This window comes from Mustela lutreola, chromosome 4 (assembly GCF_030435805.1).
Source record: "Mustela lutreola isolate mMusLut2 chromosome 4, mMusLut2.pri, whole genome shotgun sequence".
Classification (NCBI taxonomy): Eukaryota; Metazoa; Chordata; class Mammalia; order Carnivora; family Mustelidae; genus Mustela; species Mustela lutreola.
The window spans coordinates 58,234,088-58,246,503 of record NC_081293.1 but is presented as its reverse complement, the minus strand read 5'-3'; the positions used below and the strand labels follow the sequence as shown (position 1 = coordinate 58,246,503).

General features: G+C 37.0%; 1 protein-coding gene across 2 annotated transcripts in view; it reads right to left on the bottom strand.

Annotated features, from left to right (window-relative positions):
* Positions 1 to 12,416, bottom strand: part of CTNNA3 (catenin alpha 3) — a 1,866,967-nt gene that overhangs the window by 1,700,358 nt on the left and 154,193 nt on the right. For both annotated transcript variants that reach the window (XM_059170124.1, XM_059170125.1), the window contains exon 4: positions 8,756 to 8,922. In XM_059170124.1, coding sequence (XP_059026107.1) covers positions 8,756 to 8,922 — 167 coding nt within the window. The remainder of the gene's footprint in view (positions 1 to 8,755; positions 8,923 to 12,416) is intronic.

The following is a 12,416-nucleotide window of genomic DNA, read 5'->3' as shown; positions in this document are numbered from 1 at the left end:
AAAGAATTAAAATCTAACCAAGTTGAAATAAAAAAAGCTATTAATGAGGTACAATCAAAAATGGAGGCTCTTACTGCTAGGATAAATGAGGCAGAAGAGAAAACTAGTGATATAGAGGACCAAATGATGGAGAATAAAAACGCTGAGCAAAAGAGAGCCAAACAACTACTTTAACATGAGGGGAGAATGGGGAGAATCGAGATAAGTGATACCATAAGACGAAACAGTATTAAAATAATTGGGATCCCAGAAGAAGAAAGAGAGAGAGAGGCAGATGGTATACTGGAGCAGATAATAGCAGAGAATTTCCCTAATTTGGCAAAGGGAAGAAGCTTAAGAATCTAGGAGGCACAGAGAACCCCCCCTCAAAATCAATAAAAAGGGTCCACACCATGTCATCTAATAGTAAAACTTACAAGTCTCTGACAAAAAGAAAAGCCTGAAAGCAGGACAAGAGGTCTGTAACATAAAATGGTAGAAATATTAGATTGGCAGCATGGGATCCGAAGGGGCACATGCACCCGAATGTCTATAGACGCAATCTCCACAATAGCCAAGCTATGGAAAGAGCTTAGATGTCCATCAACAGATGAATGGATAAAGAAGAGATGGTACCCCAAGGCAAATAACATTATATGTTAATAAGAAAAGAAAAAAATGAAAATGCCTTTTCCTATTACCTTGGTTCTGTGTTCCTCAAGAAAGCAAAACTAGGAACAATGAATGGAAACAGCAGGAAGGCAGCTTTAAGCTCAGTTTGAGGAAATTAGAACAGTTCTAATTAGAAATTAGACAGTTCTAACAATTAGAACTGTCCAAAGTCAGGTTCACTGTCTCACAGAATTGAGACTGCTATTACTGTTAGACAGTTGTGTATTGCACACTGTATTGTAGGAAAGAGTCTAATCTACATCAATAAAATATTAGACTGTAAGGACCCTGACATTTCTCCTCCAAAATTTTTTAATCCAAGAAGAAATTTAATATATTAATAAATATTATTAGAAATACAGAAATAGGGGCGCCTGGGTGGCTCAGTGGGTTAGGGCCTCTGCCTTCGGCTCGGGTCATGATCCCGGGGTTCTGGGATCGAGCCCCGCGTCGGGCTCTCTGCTCAGCGGAGAGCCTGCTTCCCTCTCTCTCTGCCTGCCTCTCTGCCTACTTGTGATCTCTCTGTCAAATAAATAAATAGAATCTTGAAAGAAAAAAAAAAAAGAAATACAGAAATATTCTACGAGGCTCCTGAGTGGCTTAGTCAGCTAAGCATTCAACTCATGGTCTCAACTCAGGTCTTGATCTCAGGGTCCTGGGTTCAAGTCCTATTTTGGGCTCCATATTGAGTGTGGAGTTATTTTTAAAAAGAAGAAAAAAGAAATATTTTAAACCACTATTTCCCAAAGTATGGTCTGAGAAAGTTCCAGGATTAACATATTATAAGGGTCCTAAGATTAAAAAATTGGAGAAACTCTGAGTTATGCAAATTAAATACATTTCTTCACTTCAATATTTCTCACCAACTTTTATGTGCTTATGTGCATCAAAAATATTCAAAGAGAATTTCTATATGCAGCACTGACCATAAAAAAAATCTTTTCTTCCATGTTGCATATTTATAAGACAGGGTCTGTAGAATACTTTGGGGTGGGGCACCTGGGTGGCTCAGTGGGTTAAGCCGCTGCCTTCGGCTCAGGTCATGATCTCAGGGTCCTGGGATCGAGTCCCGCATCGGGCTCTCTGCTCAGCGGGGAGCCTGCTTCCTTCTCTCTCTCTCTCTGCCTGCCTCTCAGTGTACTTGTAATTTCTCTCTGTCAAATAAATAAATAAAATCTTTAAAAAAAAAAAAAAAAAAAAGAATACTTTGGGGTGGAGGGAATGTTATGCCAAATAATTCTAAACTTGATGACATTCAAAAAATTCCGTTTGTCCACTTTTGTCAAAAGAATTCAGTTAATGATGCAATTTAAATATTAATTTTGTGGGATGTCTGAGTGGCTCAGTAGGTTGGGCATCTGCCTTTGGCTCGGGTCATGATCCCAGGGTCCTGAGATTGAGTCATGCATTGGTCTCCTTGCTCAGTGGGGAGTGTGCTCTCCCACTGCCTGCCACTCCCCCTGCTTGTGCTCCCCCTCTCTCTAAAAAATAAATAAATAAAATCTTAAAAATAAATAAATAGGGGTGACTGGGTGGCTCAGTGGGTTAAAGTCTCTGCCTTCGGCTTGGGTCATGGTCCTAGGGTGCTGAGATCGAACTCCATATCGGGCTCTCTGCTCAGCAGGGAATCTGCTTCCCTTCTCTCTCTATGCCTGCCTCTCTGCCTGCTTGTGATCTCTGTCTGTCCAATAAATAAATGAAATCTTTAATAATAAGTAAATACATATGTATATAAATTTTTCATAACAAAGAAATAATGAAACACTATTACAATTCACCACAAAAGGTCTCCCCTTTTTCTTAGATGAGGTAACATTGTTGTACTAAACACACTGATAAGTATCTTAAATGATGTACCCTAAACTCAGTCTCTGATACCAACAAATATAGGAGAGAGTAGTTAGAGTTAAGAACTCCCCCTCCTCCTGACATATCTGAATTCCTTTAATAATCTATTATAAGCCCATGAACTTGTCTATACACTTGTGAAAGGTATTTATAATTAAGGTTGTCCTAACCCATGGAGTACTATATTCCAAAAAGGTCTTTTTTTTCTATCACCTTGAGCAAATTTCTTAAATAAATATGCCTGGTTTTTTTGAACTTTAAAATAAAAATCATAATCATATGACTGTTGTTGAAGACTGAATTAAGAAGATAATCCTGCATCATGCTTATTAGCAAATTATAAAAACTCAGTAAATATTAACTATAATTTTATTGCAAAAAATAGTACTTTGTTTTGTTTTGATCTTCAGTTATGCCCTGCTTCATTTGAAAGACATAATGTGTGTGAACTACCCAGCACTATGCCTAGCAATTAGTGGTACTCAACTAAAATTGGTAATAGAGGTATTTGTGGTCTTGAATATACACACCATTACTTCTTAATCAATTATGAGGATAGCAATTTTTACCTTTCATTCTGCTCTATCTCAACAAATCTAGAGTCTAAAATGCCGGAAAACTGGGGTCATTAGAACTACGAATTACCTGGCACTTAATCTTTCATACCTTACTTCTTGATTACAACATTTCTTAGCATCTGTATTCACATATGAAAAAAAAATGAATGTCATAAATGTTTAGGGATTTGTCTACAGTACTATTTCCAGTATCTAACAAGAACCAAGAAACAAGAAACACTACTTAATTATCTCACCTACAAATCCACTAGTATACAGCTTCTGAAGATAAAAACTATACTCTTTCCTAAAAAACTTTTTCCTATACTCTTTCCTATACTCTCTCCTTATCTAAAACAACAAAAAAGTGCCAGCTTGTTTTTTTACAGTAATAAAACTAACAAAAGAAAAGGAATGTGAAATTATAAAGGGAAGGTTCCATTAGTTTAGTGTTATGGTAAGCATTAAAGAGTAAGATAAAGATGCAAAGAAAGGTTTAGCTTAGCAATTAGAGAAAATGATTTTAATAAGAAGGTCAATCAGACAAGGCCATCATTTGCTTAATGGAAAAGTGATACTACAGTCATCAGGCACCTTATGAATATGCAGATGTATTTATGGACAGAAGAGTAAAAGTCCTAATGCAGGAAATAGATCAGAGACTCCAAAGGATTGTCTGCTATCTTCTCACCTGGACATTATTAATGACTTGGTCAAACTAAATAAATTAAGAAAGTAAAAAGGGCTCTAATAAAATTCTCTTTCTACTAAAACTTTTCTAAATGATTTGTCTAGCAAAATAAAGCAAGCAAGATATCTTGCTGCCTTTGTAGTATCTAAGTAAAATTATATTCTTTACTCATATTAAATCAATTTATACATTTTTCATATGGATTACTACAGATATCACAGACAACCTGCAAACATGCACACTTGATCTTGGATCAAGAGTAGCTGGCAAATAGCATTCATTTATAAAGTAGGACAAACTTTCTTGTGTCTTAAATTTTTTTTTTTTTAATAATATATACATCCATTTTTATTGTGCTTCCCTTTATTAAACTTTGCATATATCACATTCTTACAAGTTGAAAGTTTATAGCAATCTTGTATAAAATAGGTCTGCTGCCACCATTATTCTAACACAACATTTGTTCATTTTGTGTCTCTCTGTCACATGTTGGTAATTCTTGCAATATTTCAAGATTTTTCATTATTATTGCATTTGTTATGGTGATCTGTGATCAGTAATTATGACCCACTGAAAACTCAGAACTAGTTTACTTAAGGTATATACATTGTTTTTCCTTAAAGGCATAATGCTTTTGAACAGTACAGTATAGTGTTTATTTTTTTTTTTAATTTTTTATTTTTTATAAACATATATTTTTTATATACATATATTTTTATCCCCAGGTCTGTGAATCACCAGGTTTACACACTTCACAGCACTCACCAAATCACATACCCTCCCCAATGTCCATAATCCCACCCCCTTCTCCCCAACCCCCTCCCCCCGGCATCCCTCAGTTTGTTTTGTGAGATTAAGAGTCACTTATGGTTTGTCTCCCTCCCAATCCCATCTTGTTTCATTTATTCTTCTACCCACTTAAGCCTCCATGTTGCATCACCACTTCCTCATATCAGGGAGATCATATGATAGTTGTCTTTCTCTGCTTGACTTATTTCGCTAAGCATGATACGCTCTAGTTCCATCCATGTTGTTGCAAATGGCAAGATTTCATTTCTTTTGATGGCTGCATAGTATTCCATTGTGTATATATACCACATCTTCTTGATCCATTCATCTGTTGATGGACATCTAGGTTCTTTCCATAGTTTGGCTATTGTGGACATTGCTGCTATAAACATTCGGGTGCATGTGTCCCTTTGGATCACTACATTTGTATCTTTAGGGTAAATACCCAATAGTGCAATTGCTGGGTCATAGGGCAGTTCTATTTTCAACATTTTGAGGAACCTCCATGCTGTTTTCCAGAGTGGCTGCACCAGCTTGCATTCCCACCAACAGTGTAGGAGGGTTCCCCTTTCTCCGCATCCTCGCCAGCATCTGTCATTTCCTGACTTGTTGATTTTAGCCATTCTGACTGGTGTGAGGTGATATCTCATTGTGGTTTTGATTTGTATTTCCCTGATGCCGAGTGATATGGAGCACTTTTTCATGTGTCTGTTGGCCATCTGGATGTCTTCTTTGCAGAAATGTCTGTTCATGTCTTCTGCCCATTTCTTGTGTCTTAAATTTTAAAGTTTTTCTTTTTCAATTATATATTTATTATTTATATTACCTATATAATCCTATTTATTTCTTTATCAGTGGGCCATCTTCTATTTTTCAATCTACCACTGGCTTTAAGACAAACAATCCTAAAATTTGAATAGGACCACCAGAGACCCCAAATAGTCAAAGCAATCTCAAAACAGAACAGCAAAGCAGGAGGCATCACAATTCCACCTTCAAACTATATTGTAAAACTGTAATGATCAAGACAGTATGGTACTGGCACAAAAATAGAGACACAGATAACGGACCAGGATTAAAAAAACCAAACAAAAAAACCAAAACTATATGGTCAACTAATCTTTAACAAAGCAAGAAAGAACATCCAATGGAAAAAAGACAGTCTCTTCAACAAATGGTGTTGGGAAAAATTGACAGCAAAATGCAAAAAAATGAAACTGGACCACTTTCTTATCCAATATACAAAAATAAACGCAAAATGGATGAAAGACCTAAATGTGAGACAGAAAACCATCAAAATCCTAGAGGAGAACACAGGCAGTGTTCTTTGATCTCACCCACAGACAGTGTTCTTTGGCCTTGGCCATAGCAAATTCTTATGAGACGTGTCTCCAGAGCAAGGGTACAAAATCAAAAATGAACTATTAGGACTTCATCGAGTAAATCTTCTGCACAATGAAGGAAACAATCAACAAAACTAAAAGGCAACCTATAGAATCAAAGAAGATATTTGCAAATGACATATCAGAAAAAGAATTAATATCCAAAATCTACAAAGAACTAATCAAACTGCATACCTAAAAAACAAACAATCCAATTTAAAAATGGGCAAAAGTCACAAATAATCATTTTTCCAAAGAAGACAACCAAATGGCCAACAGACACAAGAAAAGATGCTCAAGATCACTCATCCTCGGGGAAATACAAATCAAAACTACAATGAGCTATCCCTTCACACTTATTGTAATAACTAAAATCAACAACTCAAGAAACAACAGGTTTGGCAAGGATGAAGAGAAAGGGGAACACTGCTGCATTGTTGGTGGTGATGCAAACTCAGTAGGTGCAGCCACTGAGCCTACTGTGGAAAATCATATGGAGATTCCTTAAAAAGTTAAAAATAGAACCACCCTAAGATCCAGCAATTGCACTATTAGGCATTTACCCAAAGAACATAAAAATACTAATTCAAAGGGATACATGCTCCCCAATGTTTACAGCAGCACTACCAACAATAGCCAAATTATGCAAAAAGCCCATCTGTCCATCGACTATTGAATGGATAAAGAAGTTGTGAGATCATATATATATATAATCTCACAACTTCTTTATAAATTTTTATATAAATATATAAATTTTATATATTAATTTTACATAAATATATAATATATAAAATGTTTATATATATATTATATATATATAATATATATATATAATTTTTTTTATACAAGTCCCTCCCGATTTTCTTCCTGTCTCCCCCATCCCGGCTCTTCCAAAACCCTCTGTGAGCTAGCAACTGCCCGGCCTCCGGCGAGCGCCAAGCCAACCCAGCGCCAGCCTCTGCGTGATGTCACGGGTTGCCAGGCAGACAGCCACACTGCTCCTGCAGGCACAGCAGGGTGGTGTAGTGGCTGCAGTCAGAGGGAGACGCATGACTGGGAGCCTCCCGCCCTATCTGCCTGCCCGAGTGCTGTATCCAGAAGTACAGAGGAGGACAGAAATTCAGAAGGGGGGACAGAGACCTTGATGGAAAGGGAAGCAGGGAGACAGTGGGGAAGAGCACCTGGCTGTCTCGAAAGAAGAAGCGACTCCTGATCTTGGGGTTGTGAGTTGGAGCCCCACGTTGGGTGTAGCGATTGGTTAAAAATAAAATATCTTTTTTTTTTTTTAAGATTTTATTTATTTACTTGACAGAGAGAGATCACAAGTAGGCAGAGAGGCAGGCAGAGAGAGAGAGGAGGAAGCAGGCTGCCGAGCAGAGAGCCCGATGCGGGACTCAATCCCAGGACCCTGAGATCATGACCTGAGCCGAAGGCAGTGGCTTAACCCACTGAACCACCCAGGCACCCAAAAATAAAATATCTTTATAAAAAAGAGAGACAGACAAAAATTGAATTGAACCAGCAATGCCTGCATCTGAAGCCCTTTACCGCAGCCTTCAAAGCTCAGCCTGATGTGGCTCTGAACGCCTCTTCCATCCCCTCTTGTGGTCTATCTTGCCTCCGCCTCACTGTCTCTGCACGTCAGAAGGCCTTTGCTGAGTAATATTCATACATATATCTATATATACACATATATATGCTAAGAAAAGAATGAATTCGGCATTTGCAACAACATGGGTGAAACTACAGAGTATTGTGCTAAATGAAATAAGTCAGTCAGAGAAAGACAAACCATATGATTTCACTGAACTGTGGAATTTAAGAAACAACACAAATGAGCAAATGGGGAAAAAGAGAGACGCAAACCAAGAAACTATCTTTTTTTTTTATTATGTTACGTTAGTCATCATACAGTACATCATTAGTTTTTGATGTAGTGTTCCATGATTTATTGTTTGTGTATAACACCCAGTGCTCCATGTAATAATGCTCTCTTTAATACCCATCACTGGGATAACCCATATCCCTACCACCCTCTTCTCTGACAGGGTCACATGCACCCCACTGTTCATATCAGGAATGTCCACAATAGCCAAAGTGTGGAAGAAGCAGAGATGCCTTTCAACAGATGAATGAATAAAGAAGGTGTGGTCCATATATACAATAGAATATTACTCAGCCATCAGAAAGGATGACTACCTACCATTTGCATTGACATGGATGGAACTGGAGGGGATTAAGCTAAGTGAGATCAGTCAAGCAGAGAAAGACAATCATTAATATGGTTTCCCTTATATGTGGAACATAAGGAATAGCATGAAGGACATAGGAGAAGGAAAGGAAAAATGAAGTAGGGGAAACCAGTGGAGGAGATGAACCATGAAAGACTATGGACTACAAGAAACAGAGTCTTAACTGAAGAGGTCAAAAACTGAAGAGAACAGATGGTTGGTAGTGGGGGGACGGGTGAAATAGGTAACAGGGATTAAGGAGTGCACTTCCTTAAAAAACAAAAAAAGGAGTTCACTTGTGATGAGCCCCAAGTGCTGATTCACTAAATTGTATGCCTGAAACTATATATTAACATTTAGTTACATAATATAACACTATATGTTAACTAGAATTTAAATTAAAAATCTAAAAATTTTAATAAACAAAATAACTTCTGGCTTTGTTCTTTTGAGGTATACAAGAGTTGCACAATCTAATTGAATTATCTGCTGGGCGACATTAAGAAATGAAGGTGAGGTTGGGATGCACTAGGATTAATACCAGATTCAGAAAATGGAATTAGAAGTGAGAACAATGCCAAGGTAAACTAGCCATCTTTTACTTACAGCTGACACGTGCTGCAAGAGACTCATGACATCTATCATGTCTGCGAGGATAAGGAGTCTGGTAACTGCAGCCAACAAGGCACGGGCAGCTTGAACCACAGCCTCCCTTTTGGGGAGATAACATGGATCATCTGCAAATCTCTCAGCTGATACTTTCAGAGCTTCACCTGAAAAACATAACAAAAATAATATACTTTAAGTTTCACCTATACTTAAATGTTTAAGCATTTATCATCTTAATTACAACTACATTTTATGACTAAGCATAATATTAAAATAGTGTCAGTTGACACTAGAACACAGTTTATAAACAATGGAGTTTATAATTGGCATTTGTTTTTAATAAAGGCTCTGGAGTTTAAGAAGCATGATACCATCTTCCTGCAAGAGAACTATGTTCAGCTGACTAGCAACATCTACTAGAATTGCTGTCAACTTCTGTATTTGCTGAATCTCATTTGCTATAAAAGGTTTCATTACTAAGACTTCAAAACAAGAAACAATCTTGTTTATAAAAATAAGGTAAATCTTCATTGAGTTACTTTCCAAGTCAGTGTTAGAGAAGAGCTAGCCTGGACACCTAGGTGGCTCAGTCAGTTAAGAGTCTGCCTTCACCTCAGGTCATGATCCTGGGGACCTAGAACTGAATCCTGCATTGGGCTCTCTTTTCAGTGGAGAGTCTGCTTCTCCCTCTGTCCTTCACCCCACTCATGCTCACGCTCTCTCTCTTTCTCTCAAATAAATAAAATATTTTAAAAAAGAAAAAGAAAAAGAAAAGAGCCAGCCTTCAAAATAGGAACTCTCTGATAAAAGTTTAACATAGGCAGATTTTCCTAAACTGTCAGTATAATAACCTGCATCCTAAACTTAGTCATGGAAATTATATATAATAGTACGTAACTGTTAAAATAATATACCTAAATTTTTTAAGATTTTTTCATTGAAAATACATCTTATGATAAAAGCAATGTGAACTCATTCATTTTTAAAAGTTCACAGTTCAAGGAGAAGTCCAAGATGGCAGAGGAGTAGGAAACCTTAATTTCATCTGGTCTCAGGAATTCAGCTAGATGGCTCTCAAACCTGCAAACTCAACTAGAGGGTGAAGAAAAGAATGCCTGTAACTCTACAAATAGAAAAGCAACCTCTTTCTGAAAGAATGGCAAGATGGAAAAAACTCACCTCAAAAAACAGAGAAAGAGGCAGTACTGACTGCCAGGGACCTAATCAGTATGGACATAAGTAAGATGTCAGAATTAGAGTTAAAAATAACAATTATAAAGATACTAGCTGGTTTCAAAAAAAAAAAAAAAAAGCATAGAAGACACTACAAAATCCCTTTCTGGAGAAATAAAAGAACTAAAATCTAATCAAGCCAAAAGCTATTAATGAAATGCAATAAAAAATGGAGGCTCTCACTGCTTGGATAAATGGGGCAGGAGAGAGAATTAGTGGTATAGAAGACAAAATGATGGAAAACAAAGAAGCTGAGAAAAAGAAAGATAAACAACTCTTGGATCACGAGGGGAGAATTCAAGAGATAACTGATACCATAGAGCAAAACAGTATTACAATAATTGGGATCCCAAAAGAAAAGGAAAGAGGAAAGGGGCAGAAGGTATATTGGAGCAGATTATAACAGAGAACATCCCTAATCTGGAGAAGGAAACAGGCATTCAAGTCTAGGAGGCACAGAGAAACCCCCCCCCATCAATAAAAATAGGTCAAGAATCTGACATATGATAGTGAAACCTACAAATCTCAGAGACAAAGAGAAAATCCTGAAAGCAGCTTGGGACGAGAGGTTTGTAACCTACAAGACTAGAATCATTAGACTGGCAGTAGACTGTGCAGGCAAGAAAAGACTGGCATAATCAGTGTTCTAAATGAGAAAACATACAGAAACAGCCTTACAGGTAATACAAAAGCACAAAATTCACATCTTTCAATAATTACTCTGAATGTTAATGGGATAATGCCCCAATCAAAAGACACAGGGTACCAGACTGTATGAAAAAACAAGACCCACTGATATGTTCTCTGGAAGAGACTCACCATAGACCCAAAGAAACCTCCAGATTGAAAGTGACACGGTGGAAAACCATTTATCATACTAATGGAAATCAAAAGAAAGCTGGGGTGACAATCCTTATACCAGACAAATTAAATTTTAAATCAAAGACTGTAATAAGAGATGAGAAATGACACTATATCATAATAAAGAGTCTATCCAACAAAAAGATCTAACAATTATAAATATTTATGCCCCTAACATGGGTGCAGCCATTATATAAACCAATTAATAACTAAATCAAATAAACACATCAATAACAATAAAATAATAGGGATTTTAAGATCCCACTCATGCAATGGACAGATCATTTAAGCAAAGGATCAATAAGGAAATAAAAGCTTTAAATGACACCCTGGAGCAGATGGACATCACAGATATATTCAGAACATTCCATCCCAAAACAAAAGAATACATATTCTTCTCTACTGTATGTGGAACATTCCAGTATAGATCACATCCTGGATCACAAATCAGGTCTCAATTGGTACCAAAAGAATGGGATCACTCCCTGCATATTTTCAGACCACAATGCGCTGAAACTAGAACTCAACCACAAAAGGAAAGTTGGAAAGAAATCAAATACATGGAGGCTAAAGAGCATCCTACTAAAAAATGAATGGGTCAGGGGCCTGGGTGGCTCAGTGGGTTAAGTAAGCCTCTGCCTTCCACTCAGGTCATGATCTCAGGGTCCTGTGATCAAGTCCCGCATTGGGCTCTCTGCTTGGCAGGGAGCCTGCTTCCTCCTTTCTCTCTCTGCCTGTTTCTCTGCCTACTTGTGATTTCTGTCAAATAAATAAATAAAATCTTAAAAAAAAAAAAAAAAGGAATGAATGGGTCAACCAGGAAGTTAAAGAAGAATTTTTAAAAATTCATGGAAACAAATGAAAATGAAAATATAACTGTTTAATAACTGTGGGACACAGCAAAGGCAGTCCTGAGAGGAAAGTATATAGCCATATGAGCCATTCTCAAGAAACAAAAAACATATCGGGCACAAAACCTAACCCTACACATAAAGGAGCTGGAGAAATAACAGCAAAGAAAGCCTAAACCCAGGAGGAGAAGAGAAATCATAAAGATCAGAACAGAAATCAATGAAATAGAAACCAAAAGAACAGAACAAACCAACAGAACTAGGAGCTTGTTCTTTGAAATAATTAATAAAATTGATAACCCCCTGGCCAGAATTATCAAAAAGAAAGAGAAAGGACCCAAATAAAATCATGAGTGATAGAGGAGAGATCACAACCAACACCAGAGAAATACAAACAGTTATAAGAACATATTATGAGCAATGATACACCAGCAAGTTAGGCAATCTGAAGAAATGGATGCATTCTTAGAGATGTATAAACTATCAAAACTGAGACAGAAAGAAATAGAAAACCTGAATAGACACATAACCAGTAAGGAAATTGAAACATTAATCAAAAATCTCTGAACAAACAAGGGCCCAGGGCCAGATGGCTTCCCAGGGGAATTCTACCAAACATTTAAAGAAGAATTAATACTTATTCTGAAACTGTTTCAAAAAATAGAAATGGAAAGAATACTTCCAAATTCATTCTTTGAGGCCAGCATTACCTA